Here is a 24165-nt window from a genome sequence, read left to right as displayed (position 1 = left end):
AGCTGACCATGTTAATATTGCGACAACGTACAACAATCTGGGTTCGGTTTACAGTAAAATGGGAGAGTACGAAAAAGCAAAACATTTTTATGAACGAGGGATAGAAATTCAAACAAAAACATTTGGACCTGACCATGTTAAAATTACGACAACGTACAACAACCTGGGTTCGGTTTACAATGATATGGGAGAGTACGAAATAGCAAAACATTTTTATGAACGAGCGATACAAATTGAAACAAAAACATTTGGACCCGACCATGTTGATAACGATCGTGACTAAAACACCACACGAGTACATACGAGTACATACGAGTACATACGAGTGACATACGAGTACATACGAGTGACATACAAGTACATACAAGTACATACGAGTGACATACGAGTACATACGGCTGACATACGAGTACATACGAGTGAGACACGACTATATACTGGTCAACAAATGAGAAACAACACAATTTCTTCAATATATTGATATTTGCGTTTATTTTTCCTTGTATTTGTGTGGACTTTGGGGCAACTTTTTGATGGATTAAAATACTGAAAAGGTATTTTAGTTTCATACTACATTCATTTGTATGTTTCAGTTTAATTTGTTATAGATATTTTGTCGATGCGATTTGCCAGTATTCCAGTGCTTTTTGAAACACTTTCACCTAGGAAATACATATTTATGAAAGCGATTAAATATACAACGTATTAATAATGCCTTGAAAACGTGCTATATGAAGTCATCTTTAGAGTCAAAATGAATGTATAATCGCTTTCATGTATAACCGCTTTAAGTATGAATAGTCTTTTCTATATTTATTTCTATTCATTCATACAATTTACAAAATATACTTTTTATTTATGAGAATTGTAATTGTTTGAAATGGACATGCAGTTATTGTTATTTGATTCAATCATACAAAGGCAATGTAAAGTAAAAGTTGTAAATAACCTTAAGAAGAAAAAGCAGGATATCATTGCCATAGCATTGACAGAAGTGAAAATGACACATTTAACTGTCCGACTATCAGATTTTAGACTACCAGCTTTACTAAAATATAAAAAATCCCAGCAGTGGCACAGGATACATGTTAATTTGGGGGGGAGGCACAATTTCATATATGCATGTCTTAATCCGTTAAAAATAATGGTTTCAAAAGAACTTAATGTGGCAGAACATGAGTATATGAATATGTGCCTCCTACCCAAAATAAATTTGTTTCCAGGGCATCTTGAAGAGCTCTGGCATTGTGTGTAACAGTTAGTATTTCATTTTGCAAGGAACTTCTTATTTTTTTCAAAAACATTTGAACATTAGAGAAATTCTGTACAAACTATAAAAAGTTTATATTAGGAATATATTTCTAGAGCAACACCCTCCTTTAAAGTATGTATCCATGTTCAGGAGTGAATGACATGACCAGACATTTTTGGCTAATATCTTTACAACTGTAAGAACACTAAATGAGTCATTTCTACTGGTGTCTTTACTACTGATATTGGACAGTAATGAGTCATTTTCATTGCTATGACATTCATGTCTTGCTTTTGCTATAGTTTATACTTTACATTGCTTTGAAACTTATTCTCCCAGCTACATAAATAATTTCGTAGCCTTGATGTGAGTATGGACTGCCACAATAATAACATTTTCCCGTCGATTCAGATTGGATGGTGGCCAACATGTCGTTATTTTTGTCCTTTGACTCGATATCCCGTGCTTGATAAGTGCTTTGCTCATCTCTACGGCCGTCCAGCAAAATATCCCTGAGTTTATACTCGGGATCTCTTGGTGCTTTCTTTCGTATCCTCGAAGAAGACCCCGCCATGATTATCTGTTGTTCCACCTCAAAGTCAACATCATCAAAAGCACATGTTTGAGCTAATTTTCTCAATTGCGTATGAAATTGTATTTGATTGTTCTTGTTTGGCTTCGCGAAATTTGTACACTTCATATTGCCGATTTTTTTGAGGCTCAAAATATTCCGTTAATTTGGTTTTCGCAAGTTCAAATTCGCTGTCGTCGCCTGTATCGTTGAGCTGTCGAAATATTTCACGAATGCGTGAACCATCTTGACAGAGAAGTAATGCTCGTTGTTGCTTTTTATCTTTAATTTCACTCGAGATAATAAACATTTCAAAATCGGCAAGACATGTGCTCCATCGAGTTGCCAGGCTTACACCAAGTATTTACTCAACAAAAACTTTTTTTAAACACCTTTATTATCCAGCGTACGTACGTTGGGCGGCTATTACCCACGTATATATAACATCAATTTTTATCATATACTACATTGTATAACTACCAAAAAGTTACATATGACTGTTCAAAAAGTATTTATTTAACATAAACCTTTTTTAAACATCCTTATTATCCAGCGTACGTACGTTGGGTGGCTATAGACCCATTGCATGAGTAGTATACAACGCGTCATTTCTGGCTCACCTCAACTTGAGAAAGCGTCGTTTCTGGCCCACCTCACACCTTGGGACCTATTATACACAAATCTAAGTGCCCCAACTCTAGTTCGCGTACGTATGCTAGCATAATTACAGTGAAGGTCAAAGCCTGGACAACGCCAGGAGCCAAAGACGGCCGGCCCTCCCCCAGTGCCCGCGCGGCCGGCCGTCGGGGTCTATTATTTAGAAAGTAGCGTAGAGTAGGTTACGTGGTAAGATGAATAGTGAATTCAAAAGAGTACGTATGAAAAGACAAGAGCAAAAAGAAAGAAGAGAAAAGAGAGAAAAAATTGAATAATATAATAATAAGACAAAGAGCAGAACATCTTAAATTACAAACCAGGCTGTTAATACAGACAGGTACGATACAATTAGAAGAATAATATTTATATATTATATAGAATCGAGGTGGACACTGTTAGAGAGATACTGCTACTATATAAACAGGGTGTTATAACTGGAAGAGCTGTGATGTAGTCAAGAAAAATGGAGCTTTTACTCTACTTATGTGTGTCTGGCCCATATTTACTGTTGTCATCTCATATGTAGTGTAGTGAGTAACGAAAAAGTAATTGAACAACAAAATATTTATTTTCATAGCACTTGTAGACTTGCTAAACGCTACGAGTTGTCATGGTGTTATTAAAGGACTGAATTCTGATATCTTCCTCTGATTCTTATTTTTTTTATTTTCCGTAAATTATACACGTATTTAATAAAATATACATTTAAGTTGATTTAATGAAAGGGGAAACCCCACGGTCTGGGGATCTAAGTTCTTGATACAGGATGTTTCAAAGAGGTAATTCAAATTTTATTTGCTGATGTGTGTAAATTACTGAATAAATAACTGTAGTTTTAAATATTTAAAAAAAGAGTTCTAGGTTTAAGATATGGAATGCTTTTGTTTGTTGCGATTTGGAAGGAAAATGAGTGAAATGCAAGCGCGTTGAAAAATTTTGGTCAAAGTCGCATTCTTTCACCTTTGAACATTTTTCCATCAACATGAAAGGTGCTTCACTTTGATTTTGCTGGTTTGTTGACTGACTATCACATATTTCATGGTGATGTCCCATTTTTCAACCTTGAAAATATTTGAAATTATCTGACATTTACAATTTCTATGATTCAGCAAAAATTGATCCTCAAGGATTCAATTTTTACCATTTTCACGCACTATTTTGAACATAAACGACGCAGCATTTATTAAAATGGAATTCAGATTAACACTGTCTATTTCTGTGCCAAAGTATTTATAAACCTCCTTTATATTGTAAGTTCTCATCACCTAACTAAAGGATTGCATCACATTAGCCAAGTCGTTGAATAATATTAAGAATAACAAAGGGCCCAGAATAGAAATCTGTGGGTTTCCTGTGAGACTTTTTTCTTCCTGTGATATAACTCTTTATATTATAAAGCGAATATATAACAAAAGAGAGACGCAAATGTATAGAAGCTGAGGTAGACCCAAAGGTGGACAAAACCATAGAGAAAAAGGTAACACAAATAAAGGCAAAAAGATATACAAAAAGATACACGAAAGATTGACAAAAAGACGAAGACTAATGGAAACAAAAAGGTAGACACAAAAGTAGACGTAAAGACTAAAGTCAGACAAAAACATTATGATGTGCAAGGATTGTCGTTTCACAAAAAGATAAATTACTATTTTTTTCATTTCCTTTTAGACATTTCAACCAACAAACTGAAAACAGTTAAAATTGTTTCGGAAGAAAAAGAATGGACGATATTAACCATCGTATCTAGCTAATTTTCAGGCCATCTAACAAACATCCCCAGTTTCATGTCGACGACGGCAAGCACAGAAGCAAGATTGGCCATTTCTTACAACTGTGCATGTCGCACACGGCATGAAATTGTAAATATTGACTGCAGTAAGAAAATTAGGATTTTTATGATTTGTTTTTTTCCATGCTTTTATTCCACAAGATTTTCACATTGAAAAATGTCGAAATTTTGGCGTTTGATAATGGCGTAATTTTATTCATCTGTAAAGAAAATGGAATTATGTAAAGTTACAATAGTTAATTTAAACACCTGAGATAAACATAAATTTCTCATGAGTTTATTTTGTTGTTGTAAAAATCTTACCATCATAAATCGATGGTTAAAAGTGACTTGTCTTTCGATCAATTGTCGAGACAAGAATCGTGATCTAAGAAAGAAAAATGCTCAGGAAAACGTTTTAAAACAGCCAAAGGCCAATGAACTGCATTTGACTTGGAGATACTGGAGATTGAAACGTCGCTAAAGAGCAAAATCTTTTCATTTCCCAGTCATAGCTTGCCATGTAAACGGCCTGGTGGACTCACAATATATATACGTCTTGTAAAATTACTGTTAAAAACGATGAAGGAGGAAAAAGATACTTACTATCTTAATATTTCCTCAGTTATAAAGAAATTCAGACGAGGTAGATTACCAAATACGTTTTCATCGTGGTCAATTATCAATTTCTTTATTTAAATAAGTCGTCCATCATGGTGAATTAAAACCACAAACATTTGTTCTATGTTTCTCGATCGCATTAACAGAAAAATGTTCACGTCTAAAATAAAGCAAAGAATTAACATTAACAAAAACGAAAACTTTATAAGAAGACGTATATTTAGGTCACACATTTTGCATAAAGATATTAATGTCGTTTACATTTCACACTTCAATCAAAGAGAGAGTTCTCTCCTAACACGAATATCAAAAATCACATTTACCTGAACATGTTATCGAAAAAGTCAAAACTATATTTCGCTTTCGGCAAATATTCTTCGTATATGTAGGAATGTAGAGTTTTAAATTACGCATTGACATGGTACACAAGTAAAAATGAATTGCTAATTGAATCTCATTTCTTTTTGTTTTTCATGAGTCAACCCTTTAATTTTTAAGGTTTGCTGCTTGCGTAAAGCCTGGTTCACATATGACTGAGACATGACTGAGGCATACCTGTGACGAGGCCTGCGTTGTTCTTAAGGCAAATGTAAACACTCATCACTGACACACTAATGGTGTTTCAGGCAGTCGTACGAGTTACCTGTAGTATGCCGCCGAAATGTCCTTAGAGTTGAGTTGTGTTCAAGTTTCCCGGCATGTCGACGGCTAAACGGCGGTGTATGGAACACATTTTGGTTATTTCTGTTAAATGTGAACGATTCTCAGATTGACCAGGCGGCAATATTTCCCATCATGCATTTTGGTAAAAAGATGGCGGATGAATTTTCAACACGGGACATGGAACCAAAAAAAGACTCAATGGAAAAATTCCAATCACTTTACGATAAAAATAAAAACTTATGGATACAATACGCAAATATCGGGCTATTTATGATAAATCGTGTCCAGAGTACAAAAATCAAAGAATAAAATACAAATTATTCTCTTTTTTTCAAACCGGCGCTCACATCTTTGATGTATTTTGAAATGACTGTTAAAAGGGCTGCATAATTTGCTAATAGTAACGCTATTTTCAAATTACGAAGCACTATTTTGTCAAATTCAAACTGCCGCTGAATTTTTGTGGTGAATCGGCGATTTGAATTATGTCATTGAAAAGCATTGCAGATATGCCTCAGGTCTGCCTCAGTAACAAGATTAGAAAGCATCTCAGGCTTGCCCTTAATAATGCCTCAGTCATGTCTCAGTCATATGTGAACCAGGCTTAAGAACAAAATTCTTTATGTCGTTGTAAGGGTAAGGTTCTTTTCAAACCTCGCATTTTACATGAACCAAATGCATTAAAAACAAAATAAAATGAGAAAAAAATCCTCGATATCTTTTGTTTTAAATGCATTCGGCTAATGTAAAATTCGACGTTACACAGGCCTAAGATAAAGAGTAAACTCAATGACATAAAAGCACTTAAAAAATGGCGGTATTTTCCGAGAACTCGAATATTCGTTAACCGCCTGAACAAACATTTCGACATTAATGTTTGTCATTATTTAAAATTTTCTGATGAGGAACAGGGCTAATTTTAAAAATTTATAAGCAAACAACATAATAGTAAGGAAGCATTATTTTCTTTTTAATTCATAGTTTAAAACGTTTTCAAAGGTAGTATCGAGAAATGTCTTCGATGAGGATCGGGGCATCTCCTTACTAAGATATAGTGTAATTTATACTTCCACTTTTTTATATACCATTCCCAAATTTTATTAAATTAAAAGTTTTTTTGTTTAGAGTTTTGATAGTAGACACCAATGTTCGATAGACTAGTGAAACGCAGGCAATAGCGAGATGTTTTTGACATTATGCAGATACATAACATAGAAAATGTAAACAACAAAGTACTAGTGGTTGTGTTGGCAAAACCTTGTTATGGTGTTGTGTATTGATACCCAGCATTTTAAGTTCCCACCCATTTTTGTCAGATTATATCAATCATACTGATATTTTGTAATTGTCAATCATAAAAAAGCAAATCCTTACGTACTCATCGAGTGCCTATTTTTTAGAAATTATCATTTTATAAAGAATGTTTCAATGATACATTCTGTATAATTATTAAAAGGAAAACTTAAAACGTTATAAGCACATTAAACAAACAATTGTCGAAAGCGTCAGCAACCAACCTGGTGAAACGTTAAATGAATTAAAGAAATAAAAATTTTATTAACATGAAAATTGTTTAAAAGTCACTATTTGTTATTCGGCTTATTTTGATATGTATGTTGCATGCTTCGTTGTTTGTCCGTCTATGCTTAATTAATCTTTTGCTTGCATTTATGTGTCTGTTGATATCGAAAATAATGAGTTACAATGAAACCATGTTAGTGGTCCAAAAACTAAAGAATATTTTACGAATAATAGAAATGACATTGTCTAGTACATCCAAAGAAGTTAAGTCAATTGAGCAAAAAAATATTTCTTGTAATCATTTATGTACATTTATACCTGTATTAGATGGCAATCCTTGACAAAATAGCGAAATGATGATCCATTATGATTCATTATAAATAACTGGAAGTCCAAAACCCTTTAGATTTGTGCTATAAAAATATGAATGTTTAAATAACAAAGTTTAACCATGGGCGGCCCAAAAAATCACTAAAATTGTATAAACCAACGATAACTCGCCCCATTCCATCAAAAACTTTGTATTGATTCATTGTATCTATATTATATATTTACCTAAAAAAATATTAATAAATAATAAAACAAATACATAAATGAATATATAATATAGATACAATTAATCAATACAAAGTTTGCGGGGCACGGTCTGTTACAATGGAATGGGGCGAGTTATCGTTTGTTTATACAATTTAAGTGATTTTTGGGCTGCCTTTGGTTTAACCTCACAAAGTTAAATCTATAACAAATGTGCTTCGCCAAGAAAATTCTCTAGTGAAAAATGTGAAATCTCTATTTCATCAAGAATTCAACGATGATAATATACCATCAACGTTTGGTGGTTATATTGTTTACCTCTGACTGACTATAACTTTCTTCAATTGTTTTTTGAAAGTCTCTTAATGTCATTCCATATTCCATATTTGTTTTTAACTTCTCTAGTTTAAACATAACAGGACAATCCAATGATATCCAGCTAAGTGAAAACATATCTACAATATGAAAAATAATTAAATGTCATGAAAAAGAGAAACCATAATTATTAGGTTATTTATTATGCATACCTCTTTAAGATGACTGTATTTTCTTTCCCAGTTCCCCACTCTACTTGCCAGAATAAAGACAGACTTTTGAGGGTTGCTACGACAACTTTGACACAAACCGTGCTGTGTTAATAGTTCACATACAGGACAGGGTAGAGTTGTAAAAAACCGAGAAATCGAACGCTAAAATTTGTTCAAATAAATTAATTTACCTTTTACATCAATTCATGAATGTACTCATGACAACTAACTTTTTGTTTCCTTGCAATAACACGATGTCGAGGGATATAGCGGGGTAGTTGTGTATACCATGAAAACACATAAACACCAATCAAGGAAAAAACTCGATCCAATGGAGGAAGTATTTGTTTCTGAAGATAGTAGATGGTATTGAGGCGCAGATTTTTATCATTTAACACATCAATAGGACTGAAGAAAATTAAAACAAGAAGATTGTTTAATGAAGAAAATCATATTTATACGAAAGTATTTTTACATGTTTGTAAATGTAGATCGTCCAGGTTGGTATAGTCCTGAGAAGGACTCTTTTTGTTGTTGTTGACTGACGTTTCGACAACCTTAGCGGTAGCATTTGACTCTGAATTTTCTGTTGAAGTAAAATACACGAATTTAAACATGTTAAGGTTTCTTTAATTTCTATAACCAGACTTAAATACCGCTAACCTGACTTAAAACACGGCTAACCTGACGTTTACTCCTCATTTGACTCTGAAGATGACTACCGCTAAGGTTTTCGAAACGTCAGTCAACAACAACAAAAACAGTCCTTCTCAGGACTATACCAACCTGGACAATCTACATTTACAAACATGAACAATACTCCCAGGTTCAAACCATCTACTTTACTAAAGTATTTATTAATAACATTCCAACAGCTTTTGTCAAGATAAATAACGTAAAATAATGAAAGACAGCAACATTTGAACTTACTTTTTAACCAATTGAATCAATGGTAGTCCAGGACTGCCGTTAACAATGACGTAAGGTACACGTTCTCCCACGTGAGGTTGCGCGCGATGATCACGTGACAAATGACGTCTATACAAAAATAGAAATAGTACAACTGTAATCATGATAACCATATAAAAAGGAATTTTCATTTCAACAATAAAATGAACCTTGCAATTTCCAAAGCTGGAACAAATGCTTTTGTTTTATATCTTTTCATACCACGATATTCCTTAGCAAAGATGAAATCCTGAATCGATACTCTATCTTTCATCATTTTAACGAACTGCCGCTGGACAAACTTCTTCACAAGACTCACGTCTCTTTCTTCAAATAAAATCCTTAAAGACTTCTCTAACATCTGTTAGAAAAATAAAATCACAGACTGCTTTGAACTCAAAATTACCCCTACCCCTGCAGAATCTTGTGTGATTGGATGACACAGTAAATATTGTCTATTGTTCTATACCTTAGCAACCGCTGGACATGTATCTCGCCGTACAGTCTCTATTCCTTTCGCATCAAACACTGGATCTTTCTATTCTAATGTTTCGTACATATAACCAACGTAACGTTTCTTTGTTTGAAGAACACAAGGCATATATACCTAAAAATCATCCCTAGTTATACATAAATGTATCTTAAAGTCCAAATCTCTCAAATAAATACAATTTTACAGTAGATAAAAACCTTTTCAAACTTTAGTTTCACAGGTTTAGGATTCTCTGCAGTAGCAGCATCAACAATTTCTTTTCCAATCTTAAACGCTTCCTCTTTACTGGCACCTTTTACTAATACGAAAAGACTATCGGTGTCCCCATATACCACACGAGCACCCCACACATCATTGTGTTCACGAGATTGAAAGCTCGTTCCAGGGTCTCGCGTGCTTTACAAACAATGGCGTCAGCAATCTGATGAAAAACAGAAAAGAATATTCAGATGGTTTTAAGAGTAAAATAAATCCAGTATGACAATAAGCACTTCATAGATTTTCAATCTGAGCACGTGACTTAGTCCAGGCTCACGATAATCATAATAATCAACATGTATCTATATTATATATATTATATATATACCAATTACCTGTAGTAAATATATGATATATTTATTGTGTCTAAAATATATATGTAAACTTATAATATATATAATATACATGCAATTAATTAATACAAAGTTTACGGCGCACGGTCTGTTTAGATGGAATGGGGAGAGCTATGGTTTGTTTAAATTTCTATCATGAATACAAAGTTTACGGCACACGGTCTGTTTAGATGGAATGGGGAGAGTTATCGTTTGTTTAAATTTCTATCATGAATACAAAGTTTACGGCGCAAGGTCTGTTTAGATGGAATGGGGAGAGCTATCGTTTGTTTAAATTTCTATCATGAATACAAAGTTTACGGCGCAAGGTCTGTTTAGATGGAATGGGGAGAGTTATCGTTTGTTTAAATTTCTATCATGAATACAAAGTTTACGGCGCAAGGTCTGTTTAGATGGAATGGGAGAGCTATCGTTTGTTTAAATTTCTATCATGACACGATCAAAGTTACCTCAACACACGGCATTCGTCCTGAGAAGTTTGCTGATGTGTAACCATAAGTTACCTCAACACAAGGCATTCGCCCTGAGAAGTTTGGGGATGTGTAACTATAAGTGACATTTGCAATCAACTTTAAAGCAAGTTGTCGAGCATCAAGAAGTTGAAGAAGAGTCTAAAATGTGAATTATTTATGATATTGAATGATTAAAGAAAACAAACGAAGAGTGTAAAGGCATCTTTTTTGAACATGATGAAAACTCCATGACGTTTTAGCTACTGGATTTTATAAAAACATCAAAGATCGCTTCAAAAACAAAGGTTTAATAAAACCAACTTACTTTATCATCTTTACAATCTTTCATCGCTTTCTTGACCATAATACGTGTGTATAATATCTCCTCTAACATTCTAAAATAAATCAAACTTTTTGAACAGATAATAGCCAAAGATATCAAGAAACATTTAAGACAGTAAAGACTTATAAAGGAATGCTATGTACATTGCAAAATATACAACAACATGCAAGTGTTATTTTTTCAACAATTTTTCAAATCAATAAAAATGTGACCTGTAACCAAATGAACGTGAAATATCCCACATTACCTGGGTAAAATTCCTCGTCTTATGTTAGATTTTACAAAAAAAGAGCCGTTGGCGCTTACATGAATATCATCTTGCAGTTTCTGAAAGAAAATGTATTGTTTTGAATGTATTGCTTGTGGTGATGGTAATATATTAAAAATTCTCACCTCCAGTAATGTCGGAGGAACATTCAACGATGTACAACCAAACTCAAAATGAACAACGACATGTAAGACAGAGAAAATGACTTAATTTTACAATCCATGCTACACGACAAAAGAAAATGAGCAGATTTCGGAAAGAATCTTATTGCAGAAACACCTTTAGTGTGACCAGACCTAAGAGAAAGATTAAATATTACAATAATACATAAGTAAGAATATCTCCATTGCTTTCTTTTATCACGACGGTAGAAGGATGAACTACAGGAAAACAAATACTTAAATGTTATTAAAAAGTGCTGTATAAAGTGAATATTTGCATCAGGAAGTATCGTTACGTTTTTTTCGAGGTTAGTAGAGTCCTGTGAAGGACTGTTGGTGTTGATGTTGACTGACGTTTCGACAACCTTAGCAGTAGTCATCTTCACAGTCAAATGATAAGTAAATGTCAGGTTAGCCGTGTTTCTTAAAACAAGTGCTAAGGAAGTCCAATACAATATCTACAAACATACGTACGTAGTACTAGAACAAATCATTACTTTATAATAAATAATACACTGATAAATATGATTTTGTAAACATATCAAATGATCACCTAAACGTCTTGAATCAAACAGAAGCATCGTATTAAAAACGCTCATATTTTAAGTTTATATTTGGATGAGACGCTTTCTCTAATGAATACTGTAATGTATAATTGAACTTCCTCAATACCATCAAGAATTATATCATAAACTGTCTTTAAACTTAATTCAATTATTGCGTGTTTTCCTTAAAATCTACAAAATTTAAAGCATATTGATGACTCGAAGTCAGACGTTCCATGGCGTTTCTAATTACATTTTAGTAAGTAAACTTTCATATTTCTTCCGTTTTTGTTTTACAGTAAAGTAACAGAAAACAAACAAATACAAGAACAACTAAAATTCAATAGCGTGTTTAACGTCATTTCTGGTATTTTAACTTCCATTTTTTGATTTTGAATAAATGAACTAAATGGAGAATTGTTTACATACCACGTATGAATATGTTGCTTTGGTAGAAAGCATCGTTCTGGAGGAGTATCTGACTTGAGATTAATGCCAAGATCTTTTGGAATGTGAAGATATGATCTTCCTTGATGGTCATATGCATCTTTAACTGAAAAATAATTACATTTGGTAAAGTTTAGGAAACTACAAAAGTATGAAAATTTAACTTATTGTGTAATGTGGATTTCTCTTCTGAAGGTTTCATATCATCTTTCTTGGATTTGTTTTTCTTTGATAATTCATACTCCTCAAGGATTGTTAACTCTTCCTGTATTTATCAAGGTAAAACGCCAGAAAAATAATTGTTTCATTTGAAAAATATCTTTATAAAACTCTTTAGTTGGGTAAATGAAATACCTCAGATGGTTTAGCAATAGTTTTTTCATCAACAAACTTACTCCATGGTCCTATAGGATAAAAGAGAATAAGAGATAGTAGGACAACCATTCAAAAGTTATGATTATTGTAGTAATCGTACCCTAGTATCCATCAATCACACCAGGATCTCCCCTATCATCTCTCTTCCTCTTATCTCCCACCCGCTGTTTTGTAGCTTCAAACACAGTCTATCCCTTGCTATCCTTTGCTTTCTCAACATCCCCAACAAACCTTAATGGATAACAATTGATATATACATAAAACATTACCAAGTCTATTTACTTATAATTAAGAGCCATGTACTACATTATGTTTTTAAGGTAATTTCATGACAAAGCACATTCATCATATTCCACTCAAATAAACATTTATCAGCTTGAATCATTTCAAAGTAATTGAGTGATATAATACTTCAGCATTATTCTATTTCAGACTTGATGCATTCACTGAGGAACACGTTTGATGTAGGAGTGTTTAATACCCTCTACATATTGCGAATTATGTATAAAAAGTTAGTCCGGAAACTAATAAAGGATGAAAAAGTTGGTTTGTATTGGGTTTTAGTATCAATCTACACTACAATAAATCATCCCCACAATGTAAAACACATAAAATTTTGGGGAGATGTGCATTCCTGCACTAACATGACTATCTTTAAAGATGTATGCTATATCATAGTTATGCTATAAGCACATTGTAACAATATTATATACATATATTGAAACTAACTTCTCTTCAATGTGAGCTGTGTCATCACTTGGATCTAATGCATAACCTGTGATTTATTAAAAATAAAAAGATCACACATAACTCATTAAAAAATACATTTTTTCTCAAACTATGCTTGCTTTTTCTCTTACCGTAACTTGAGAATGTTTTTAGTTGATTATCAAATTGAAATTTACTGATATGAGCTGGCTCAACATAGCCAGACAACATATTTTTAAGTGCTCTTCGCTGCTTCGTTTTAAATGGATTTTGAGGTCCAATGTAAAATAGTAGACTTCTTCAAAATCATGATTTTGTCTATGTGCATGTAAATGGTGCCAATGATTAAATTATTAACGTACCGAAGCAGAAAAGAGTTCGTCATACTTTGCATTAAATGTAACTTCTTTCATTGAAGGATCGATGTGTCTTCTCTAATCAATTCCTTCTTTTAAAGTATAGCAAATCGTATCATAGATTTAACCTTGGTGTTGGTAGTTGCCGAGTTAGGATTTTGGATAAAAACTATTACACTTTACCTTAGCATCAACAATTGGAGCGCTGTTTAAAAGAAACTTAGATTTTAGAGCATCCATATTGACATGGCTCTCGATTGACTTTTCATCATCTTTAGATTTATCATTATTACTTCTCTCTTCATCAAAATAATCACTTTGATAAGACAACAACGATTTAGGACTTGCAGATAAATCGAGAGATCGGAGCACAGAAACCATATTGAAATTTGTCACGTGAAACGTGAACTGAAATATAAATATTAAATGTCACCATAGTTACGCGCGCGAATTGTTTTATCGTCTTGCCGCGAAATACGATTTTACCCACTTTAACTTTTTTGTAAAAAAACATCATCGTATGCGCATTGTCAACTTTCTTGTTCTCCTTCCATTGTATTGCTCTATAATAAAGCTAAATATCTTAACGTTTTAAGTTCTTTATTATTCGTGAAAAGCGGTATGTGGAATAACAATACGAAGGTATTGCAAGTTTAATTGCTTCATCACACTAAGCATATGCACATACATTAACTGAATTGCAAACACTACTTTCGCTGCAGAGTAAGTCAGAATACATGAAACTACTTGACAACTGCCGTATTGGCAATATTTTGGAAATAATTGGTAATAATTATAACAATATCAGCAGTGTTGTTATTATAGTATTTTAAATTTATAATAAGCTACTAAACATAAACATATTCTGACTTACCCGGAACTTCCACTGCATTGCACTACTTGCAAATTTTATGCAGTTATTTAGGTTATTTAGTTCAGACCTTTGCAGTGCAATGGGGATGGGGTGCAAGGCAACATGAATATAGGCCCTGACATGACATAGGATTAAAGTCTTGCATTAAAAATTCATAATATAGAAATGGAAATTAGTTTTGTTAATTATATGTACATAATTTATTTGGAGGTTTTGTCTCTCAAAAAAGCTTCAAAAAAGATAGAGCCCGTACTGAGCAAGCTAACTAGAGGTCAGGCTTTTGAGTCTTTGTTGCCAAAGATTGAGAAATGGTTTACCAAAGGTGTAAATTGCAGTACAGATGATGATTCAGTTGTTGATCCTTGCCATGTAACATCTATGCCAAGTATGGACCAGTTGCAACAATGGAGAAAAATAGTTGAGGCATCAAGTACAAGCAAAGGAGCATGTATCAACACATCACAAGGAAGGTTAGATATCAATTGCATCACCAATCTGCAGAAATTTCACACCTTAAAAGCATACAAGTAGAAGTCGAAGAGGAAATTGCCTGGTTTTCACAACCATTGAACAAACCAGACACGGTGGTGGAACATCCATCAGCTGCTTCAATTACAGCCTTTCAGAAGCTTTTGTACAGAACCCCATATAGTGAGATTATGAAAGAACGAGGATTGTCATCCAATGAGATGTCCAGGTTATGTGTTGACAGATGGGTGTCAAGTGACCACATATGCTGGTTGACAACAAACCTAAACCAAAAGAAAACAGATACATATTATGTGTACCTCAATGGAACAAAACCACCCACAACAGCCCAACACCATGCTAAATATGAATTCATTTCAAAATTCTGTTTTGCCATAAATGTTGGTAAAAAAAGCAATGGCAACACATTCCTTGGAGATGATTTGCACCCCGGAAACCATTGGGTACTTTGCTATGTAGACACTAATGACAAAAACATTACATATGGGGATTCATTAGGCTGGCAATTTCCGAACACTCTTCTACACATTTTAGATAAATTCATCAAGGCACATAATATTTGCGACAGCATAGCCAACTACTCAGTAACAATGACACATGATCCTGATAGCAGATGCCAGGTTAGAGGAGGACACAAGTGCACAGACAATTGTTCGAAAGCATATCCATTCCAAACATGTAGCAATGTTTGTGGCGTGGTTGTAATGATTATGATGGCTATATCAAGCTATAACTATGCCTTTTTCAAGAGCTTGCTATCAATTTCTAAGCCAACCACAAAGAATAATCCATCAATATACCTAAGCAATCCCACACATTACAGCGCATACTCACGGATTGTACTTGGATGTTGGATCTCAGATAATGTTGTTAACCTGGCATATGTATTACCACAGTTTTGGAATACACTACAAAAAGGGATTTTACCAGAAAATGAAAACACAGCAACAACTAGTAAAATTTCCAATAAATAGAGAATCAAGAGACTCAAAGATCACACCATCAGTCTTCAATAAAATGGTGAAGGATAAAATCATGCAATGTATTTGAGTTCAATGATGCAAATGATGCAGTCAAAAAGGTGTTTGAGATAGCATTGCTAATGTTCTTTTTACTAAATTGTCATTGTTAAACAAGTAATACGAATATACTCACTTTGGGACAAGTAGGACAGATATTTCCTTCATCAAGCTCAGGAATAACACAGCTCAACATGTTTAGTTTATGTCTGTAAATTCTGAAAAAAACAATGACACAAAGAAAGCAATTATGCACTCTTAAACAAATGACATAAACAAAATACAGTGCAAGACAGTAATACTTGAGGAAAAATCCTTTCCCATCATAAACTTTAGCATTTTGATTTCCTCCAATTAAATACATCTCTTAAGATGAGATTCTTAGGCTATAAAATTGACTGCAACTTTCCCAGCAATTCATACGTAGTACAGCAGTGCAATAAATCAGTGACCTACATGCAGTTACCTATATTCTTCAAAAGCATCTATAATGACAGGATACATTTTGGTGTTGCATAAGAAGAGAATATGTGGTTATGATTAAACTCTTCAAATGACTGACAAATGCTTTTATTGATGCCTGGCATTCCATCTGCACAGAATGAATCAATTCAAAAACTCAATTGCAAATGCAATTCTTGGTTTTGTAGGTGTTCCACCCCAAAGGCCAAATTGCAGAAGTTGGACAAACTCTGGAGAGCATGAGCAAAAGTGTACCTCAACAGTACAAAATGCGCCTAAAAATTGAAAAAGAACCAAAATTATAATTGTGTTGAACCAACCCAGCTAAAATGAAAAAACTTTTGTGGCACATTTTACATATAACATACCTTTAACATCAACAACAGAAACACTTCTTTTGTGACGAGCTGTTTGGCATGAACAATCATACACCAGCATGTTCATGAGTTTATATGGCCAAAACATGCTATCCTACAAAGCAATGAATAACCTCGTAGAAATTAGTTCTAATCAATCCCCTTTCCTGCATTCATAAAAATATTAGATTTGTGCTTCTTGGCATGTTTCATAATGTAAACTCTCATTTTATTTTTGCATTTTTTGTTGCAAGTGTTTAGAGAGGTAACTCTAAACACTTTTATAATATCTAGCTCATAAAGGTTACCTTAAATATTTCAACATGATGACAAATATTTAGGGTTGTGTGCATCTTTAACATACAATTCTCACAATACTTTGCCATTGGACCACAATCTCTGCACCTAAATTTTGCTTCATTATCACAATGAATACACTTCAGATTGCTCCAATTTTTGCCAGCAAACTGAAATGTATTCTTTATAATTGAATGTCGTAAATTTTCCCATGCTTTTTGTTTTCTTTCAACTTTCTGGTAATAAGAAGATGATTCTTCACAATCATTGTGAACATCACTTTCAAGATCACTGTTATCTTGTTCCATTCCCAGTTCATGGCCTTCCAATGCACCACAATTATCAGGAATGTTAAAAGAACAGCTTCCTCTATGATCCTCAGTAACCAATTCTGACAAATCCACCTCCTCTCTCTCAACATGGTCATCCTCATCATGATATGTGACAGCTACAGTTGCTTTAAACCTTTTATTGCTCCTACAAAAATTGTCATAAAAATCTATAAAATGAAAATAAATGTTGAAAAGTCTAAAAGCTATAAGGCCGTTATTTGGTGTACATTGGCATCTTTTAAAATTACCAGCAAGAAAATCACAAATCAGAAAATATTATCGATATTACCAATGACACAAGAACATAAGTTAAACGACCAAAGTACAACGTATGTATCTCCCACGACTACCAGCCGACGTTTTGTACCCGTACTTTACCGGCTTTTAGCCACGTCTCATAAGACGAATGGGTGATTTGTTTGGTTGGTAAAACGAAAGGGTTTTTCTTCCGGTATACGGTAGGAGCCTTTTTCCTAGGGGTAGAGTAACATATCTCACGTGACCGGAAACGTTAATCATTTAAATTATTCTACAGAATCGACTACAACGCCGCACCTGAGATATGATGTAGTTGGTTGTGTCTTGTAATCTTTCTGAATTTGTGAAGGTATGTTGATTTTAAACTTTACTTTTCGTTGTTATATTGTATTTTGATTTTGTGATTTAATGTTTCATATCCATTTATCGATTATTTTGTTTTTCTGTAAAATATTCTACTTCCGCGTTATGTACGTATGTAAATGTTTTATAAAGATAAATTTGTTGATTTTGGTGAGATTTTGGAACTAGCTCGAATCAAGTTTGGAAAATGAACTTGTTAACTTTCATATATCTTTATATAATAATAAAAAGAAATAAATTTCTACTATATAATAGTAATGTTCTACATCGATACACATCATGTGCATGGTCTTGAGCAAGTAAAGGAAATATGATATTCATGGATAATTTCGTAAAAGCACTATTGCTAATGCGCATTTAATATACACGACAAGTTTTTTTAAAATAGACATGTTTCGACATCTCATGATGCCATCTTCAGTATGAGTGAAATAATAAGTGATACAGGGTTCATATAAAAGTAATATGATACATAAATTACAACAATAAAAGGAAATAATAAAAATTAATGGGGAGCATCCGAGCGTATTATAAACTAAATATTGTATTGAATTTAAAAACTTGAACATTAATTGAATCAGGGATTGGGTCTTTAAATGAGAAAAAGTTTTTCATTTTGAATGATGTAAAAATTAGTCGAATGTCAATATCTGTACAGAAGCGTTTCATAATGTTTATAAGTCTGCGTTGTGTGTGTTGTGATGTTTGTGTTGGTCGTGATCGTCTTGTCAGGAGTTTCGGTGTCTAGTTTCGGACATTACTCACAACACACACAACGCAGACTTACAAACATTATGAAACGCTTCTGTACAGATATTGACATTCGACTAATTTTCACATCATTCAAAATGAAAAACCTTTTCTCATTGAAAGACCCAATCCCTGATTCAATTAAATCTATGGTGGTATATGAATTTAATTGCGCGGGATGTAATTGCCGATACATTGGCGAAACTTCGCGCCATTTATCCACCAGAATTAGGGAACATACCACAACAGACAAAAACTCTCATATCTACCGACACCTTCTTAAATCTCACTCATGTAAAACCAACTATTCACTCTCTTGCTTTAAAATCATCGACACTGCCGACACCTCATTCACCCTTGAAATCAAAGAAGCACTCCAAATTAACAAAACTAACCCTGACCTTAATGTTCAAGTTTTTAAATTCAATACAATATTTAGTTTATAATACACTCGGACGCTCCCTATTAATTTATCTTATTTCCTTTTATTGTTGTAATTTATGTATCATATTACTTTTATATAAACCTTGTATCACTTACTATTTCACTCATACTGAAGATGGCATCATAGATTGTCGAAACATGTCTATTTTAACTTGTCGTGTATATTAAATGCGCATATTCATGGTCACGTGACGTGTGGGATACTTCATATAACATTAACATAATTTATGATCACATCAGAGAATAGATATCTTAACAGAAGGTCCACTTGTGTAAGAACCTATTACCAACCAATAAAGAGACACTATTGGCAAACCGAGAATCAAATATAAGAAGAGTTCATTTCTACAGTAAAATATAAACACTAAAATAAAGCACTAGCATCAAACTTTGTATTTTCACCAATGCAAGACAATAACCAGAACGTTAATTTGGGGAGGGAGGAGGAGTGAAAAATGTTTACAAAGGAAATTATTCGTCATTATTTTCTGTGTCTCAGGCTAAATTTTCCAACGAGATGCATAAATATGCAGTGCTTTAGCTCCGTAGCAAATATCTTTGAACAAATTCATGCAATAAAAAATTCGTTGCTTAATGATAGAACGACAAACACAAAGTTAAACCAAGGCCAACTTTTACAGTTTTACCACAGAATTCAAAAACCTCACGATTTTTTATGAGCAGGATGAACAGTTCGACATATTCCAACTTTATTCGTTTTTAACAAACAATCGCTTTAAGGACAGCAAACTAATAAATAATGCAACATACATGATTCTGACCGTAATCGAGAGTGATTCTGAATATAATAGTGGAAATGGCGATCCATTATGATCCATTATGATCCATTATGATCCATTGGAACTTTAATACCATTTACATTTGTTCTATAAGAAATAAATGTTAATAAATGTGTTATTTGCGTGAGATTAAAAAATCACAAATTAAACAATTATGGATTCCACGTAAAGGCTGTAAAATTATGAAGAAAAAACTCTTCACATGCTAGACATGGAACAAAGGGCAAGAAACACAAAGGTTTATCCTATTCTATTTTAGTATCTCTTCCTCTACTAACATGCGTCTTAGAGGACTTAACACGATTTACAGTTAAGAAATAAAGATTCCACAGGTGCACTCTACATTGAAATGACGTCTGGCAAAGTAAAAGTTTGTAAAAACTTTTATCATCCATCTGAAAATTGTCGAAAATTTGAGCCTTTCAATATTTTGTTGCCACAGACCTTTCCATAAAACGCCGGGAAATTAATCTCCGACAGTGCAATGACATATTTGTAGGTTGCGTAGAAATTAAAGCGTCCTGGAATTACTGCCATTTAGACAAACTTTATATCGACTTAACTCTTGGCTATAACTCTTGACAAAATTCAAGCGTCATAAGGCAGAATTATAAAAAGTCTTAAATAAAAATAAATTCGGAAACCATACATACCGTATTTAATAAGAAAATACTGAAAATTCCCTACCTCTCCATCGTTGTTGTATAAAAATGTCGAGACTATTTAGCAACTGCTTCTGCTTCTGGTTAAAATTGTTTATAGTATTTGTACAATAAAATTTGTTGAGAATTTGATTGGTTGGTAAAAGGAAAGGGTTTTTTCTTCCGGTATAGTGTAGGAGCCTTTTTCGTAGGGATGGGGGTAACATATCTCACGTGACCGGAAGCGTAAATCATTTAAATTATTCCACAGAATCGACTAGAACGCCGCACCTGAGATATCATGTAGTTGGTTGCGTCGTTTTTAATCTTTCTGAATTTGTGAGGTATGTTGATTTTAAAGTTTATTCGCCTTTATGTAATAGTGTATTTTACTTTATGATTTAATGTTTTGTGTCCATGTATCAATTGTTTTGTTTTGATGTCACGAATATTGTAGTTAAATATAACTTATAAATTAGTGCCACGTATGTTTTATATGGATAAATTTTCTTCATTTTGGTGGGATTTTCAAACACAGATAAATTTTGGATACATTACACGTGGAAAATACGACGTTTCTCACATCAATACCAATTTACTCCAATCGTTTATTTTAAATTATATTAATACAGCAAAGTTGATAAATTAACGTTATGAGTTCAAATGATGACACGTCAGAGAATTTCAGTTATGCATGTTTATTATGTACTGTAGTTTTTTTTGTTATGGTCTTTTGTAGAAGTAAAAAACTGTTTTTATTCTTTTATTACTTTTTATCTAAATCTCAAGTTCAACATATTTCGCACCATCAACAAACAACATACCAGATTTTAAACATCTTTGGTGAATTTGGATATGTAAATTAATGTAAAACCCTACTATGATCGATTAGTGTTCAATTTAAGCAAAACATTTACAACATTAGTGTTTTTTACATCATTTTCATTTTTTATCGTCTCGCTGTTATGAACAGAATTCAATATTTTATAATAAAAACAGCAGGTGATTGAAATTTAACATTTAGGGAACATTCCAATTTCGTTATTATCAAGCAGAAGCAAAGACATCATGTAGTTGGTTGCGTCGTCTTTAGTCTTTCTGAATTTGTTAAAGTAAGTTGATTTTGAATTTTACCTGTCATAGTGTCATTGTTTGTTCTTATGTCTAGAAATTTGTTATATTTGTCATAAAAAACCTGAATTTTCATTTTCGTGGTGAAATTCGCACTTCATATGTTTTGATACATCTGTTGATTTTGGTGGGATCTTCCCAATAACACATTGGATAATTTATCATTTCAAAATACTGACTTTTCTTGAATTATCACCAACAATTAATTTCATTAGTTTTTTCAAATATCGTTGGTACGGCAGGGTTAGAAAATCAACAAGATGAATCAAAATTATGACACGTCACAGAATTTCAGTTATGCATATCATTATGTGCAATAATTTTAATTTTATCTAACATGGCTTTTATCAAGAATAATTTTTTTCTTATTCACATAGTCATCTATCTACTTATCTTATTCCTAACACAGATGATGACATAAAAACGTTTTGCTAGGTATGTCTTTAGAAATTGTGCCTACTTGGAGTGAAAAGCTCACTTCTTCACGTGATAGTGCACGTGATTTTTTCTGGTCTATAATTTTTAAACTTGTTGTAAGATAGACTATATAAAATATTTGTTTGCGTCAAAACTTCAAAAATCAACAAAACTTTGCATGATGAACTGTCAAGACCAAACGCTATCAATTTTGAATTATCTCTGATTACTTAAATGTGACAAAATTATTTAAAATTAGCGACTTTCAGATTAATTACTCTGATATTCCCTTTTTAAATAAAGACTGCCCCTAAAATCTAGAACCCCCTAACATTTACTTGTTTCTCACGCCACTGAAACAAATTATAGTAAACTGTGAAAGGTTTATTTGCATAAAGCTGCAAGTCAAAACTTCTTTGTGTTTACTTCACTCATAGCTAAAATAAAAATTGCATTTCATATTTTATTGGGTATGAACAGAATTCAATATTTTACAATAAAAACAGCAGGTGATTAAAATCAAGCCTTCATTTAACATTCCAATTTCTTTATTATCAAGCAAAAGCAAAGACATAATGTAGTTGGTTGTGTCGTTTTTAATCTTTCTGAATTTGTGAAGGTATGTTGATTTTAAAGTTTACTCCTTTTATACAATGGTGTATTTTAACCTTCTGATTTAACGTTTCGTGTCCATGTATCAATTGTTTTGTTTTGATGTCACGAATATTGTAGTTAAATATAACTTATAAATTTTTTCCGCGCTACGTATGTTTTATATGGATAACTTTTCTTAAGTTTTGTGGGATTTTCTAACACCGATAAATTTTTAATGATTTACACTTTGAAAATACCGACCTTTCCCTCATCAATACCAATTGACTGCAACCGTTAATTTCAAATTGTATCAATATAGCAAAGCTACAAAATTAACATGAGGCAAAATAATGACAGGTCTATTGTATTATTTGAATTATTCTTTACGTCATAGCTTTTGTGAAGAAGTAAAACAATTTCTTTTTTCTTCAATTATTACTTTTTTTCAAAATCTTAAGTTGACCATATTCTGCCTTGTTAACAGTAATTACAACATGAGTGTTTAGAGCAAATGTTATAGATGTATTCTTGATTTATATAACTATAGAATGATCAATTGTTAACGATGTTCATGATAATTTTATGAGCACTCTGCATAGAATTTCCAATTCAACCGAAGATGACTTTCATTCAAAAACTATAGTCAATCACTCTGCTGTATTTTTTGGAAACAAATCATACAGTTATTCAAATTGAATAATAACTTTTGTTTTTATCAAATGTAAACTTATGACAATTCCTTCTGGATGTTTTGAAAAAGTAAAACCCTATTTTCAGGCTTACACCAGCAAGGACATACAAGTTGTCGCATAATTCTTGGGCGTCAGCAAGCAGTTTCGAAAGCGTAGTCAGTACTGCTAGTTGATGGGGGTGGCATCCTTCCCTTTCTAATATTTCGTTATCGTGTGTCAATTTTCCACCAATTTCTTGAGAATGAAAAAATGATGCTATTTTGGTTTGACCACTCGTATCAGTAATTGTCTTGTTCTTTTTATTTGCATTTTTCTTTGCTCGTAAATCACGTGGTATTGCTCCAAATTTCTACTTATTAAACGAACTGATTTTATTGTTTTACAGAGCAATATTTATATAGTATTCATTACAAATAACAAATATT

The 24165-nt window shown here is 32.8% G+C and overlaps 1 protein-coding gene, 1 long non-coding RNA gene and 1 pseudogene across 2 annotated transcripts; 1 reads left to right on the top strand and 2 right to left on the bottom strand.

Moving 5' to 3' along the window:
* Window positions 1-1542: 1542 nt before the first annotated feature.
* On the top strand, window positions 1543-3991 carry LOC124458508. The gene is made up of 2 exons (XR_006953236.1): window positions 1543-2081; window positions 3879-3991. It is a non-coding gene; the product is annotated as an uncharacterized LOC124458508 (long non-coding RNA).
* Window positions 3992-4070: 79 nt separating this feature from the next.
* On the bottom strand, window positions 4071-14202 carry LOC124457335 (annotated as a pseudogene).
* A 3109-nt stretch (window positions 14203-17311) lies between these two features.
* On the bottom strand, window positions 17312-17918 carry LOC124457334. The gene is made up of 2 exons (XM_047007605.1): window positions 17878-17918; window positions 17312-17795 (listed from the first exon to the last, which is right to left on the bottom strand). The coding sequence occupies exons 1-2, from the start codon at window positions 17883-17885 to the stop codon at window positions 17312-17314; spliced, it is 492 nt and encodes a 163-aa protein (XP_046863561.1). The 5' UTR covers window positions 17886-17918.
* Window positions 17919-24165: the final 6247 nt, after the last annotated feature.

This window comes from Xenia sp. Carnegie-2017, unplaced genomic scaffold (assembly GCF_021976095.1).
Source record: "Xenia sp. Carnegie-2017 unplaced genomic scaffold, XeniaSp_v1 HiC_scaffold_6, whole genome shotgun sequence".
Taxonomy (NCBI): Eukaryota; Metazoa; Cnidaria; class Anthozoa; order Malacalcyonacea; family Xeniidae; genus Xenia; species Xenia sp. Carnegie-2017.
The sequence above is the reverse complement of the archived record's forward strand: the minus strand, read 5'-3'. Positions and strand labels throughout refer to the sequence as shown.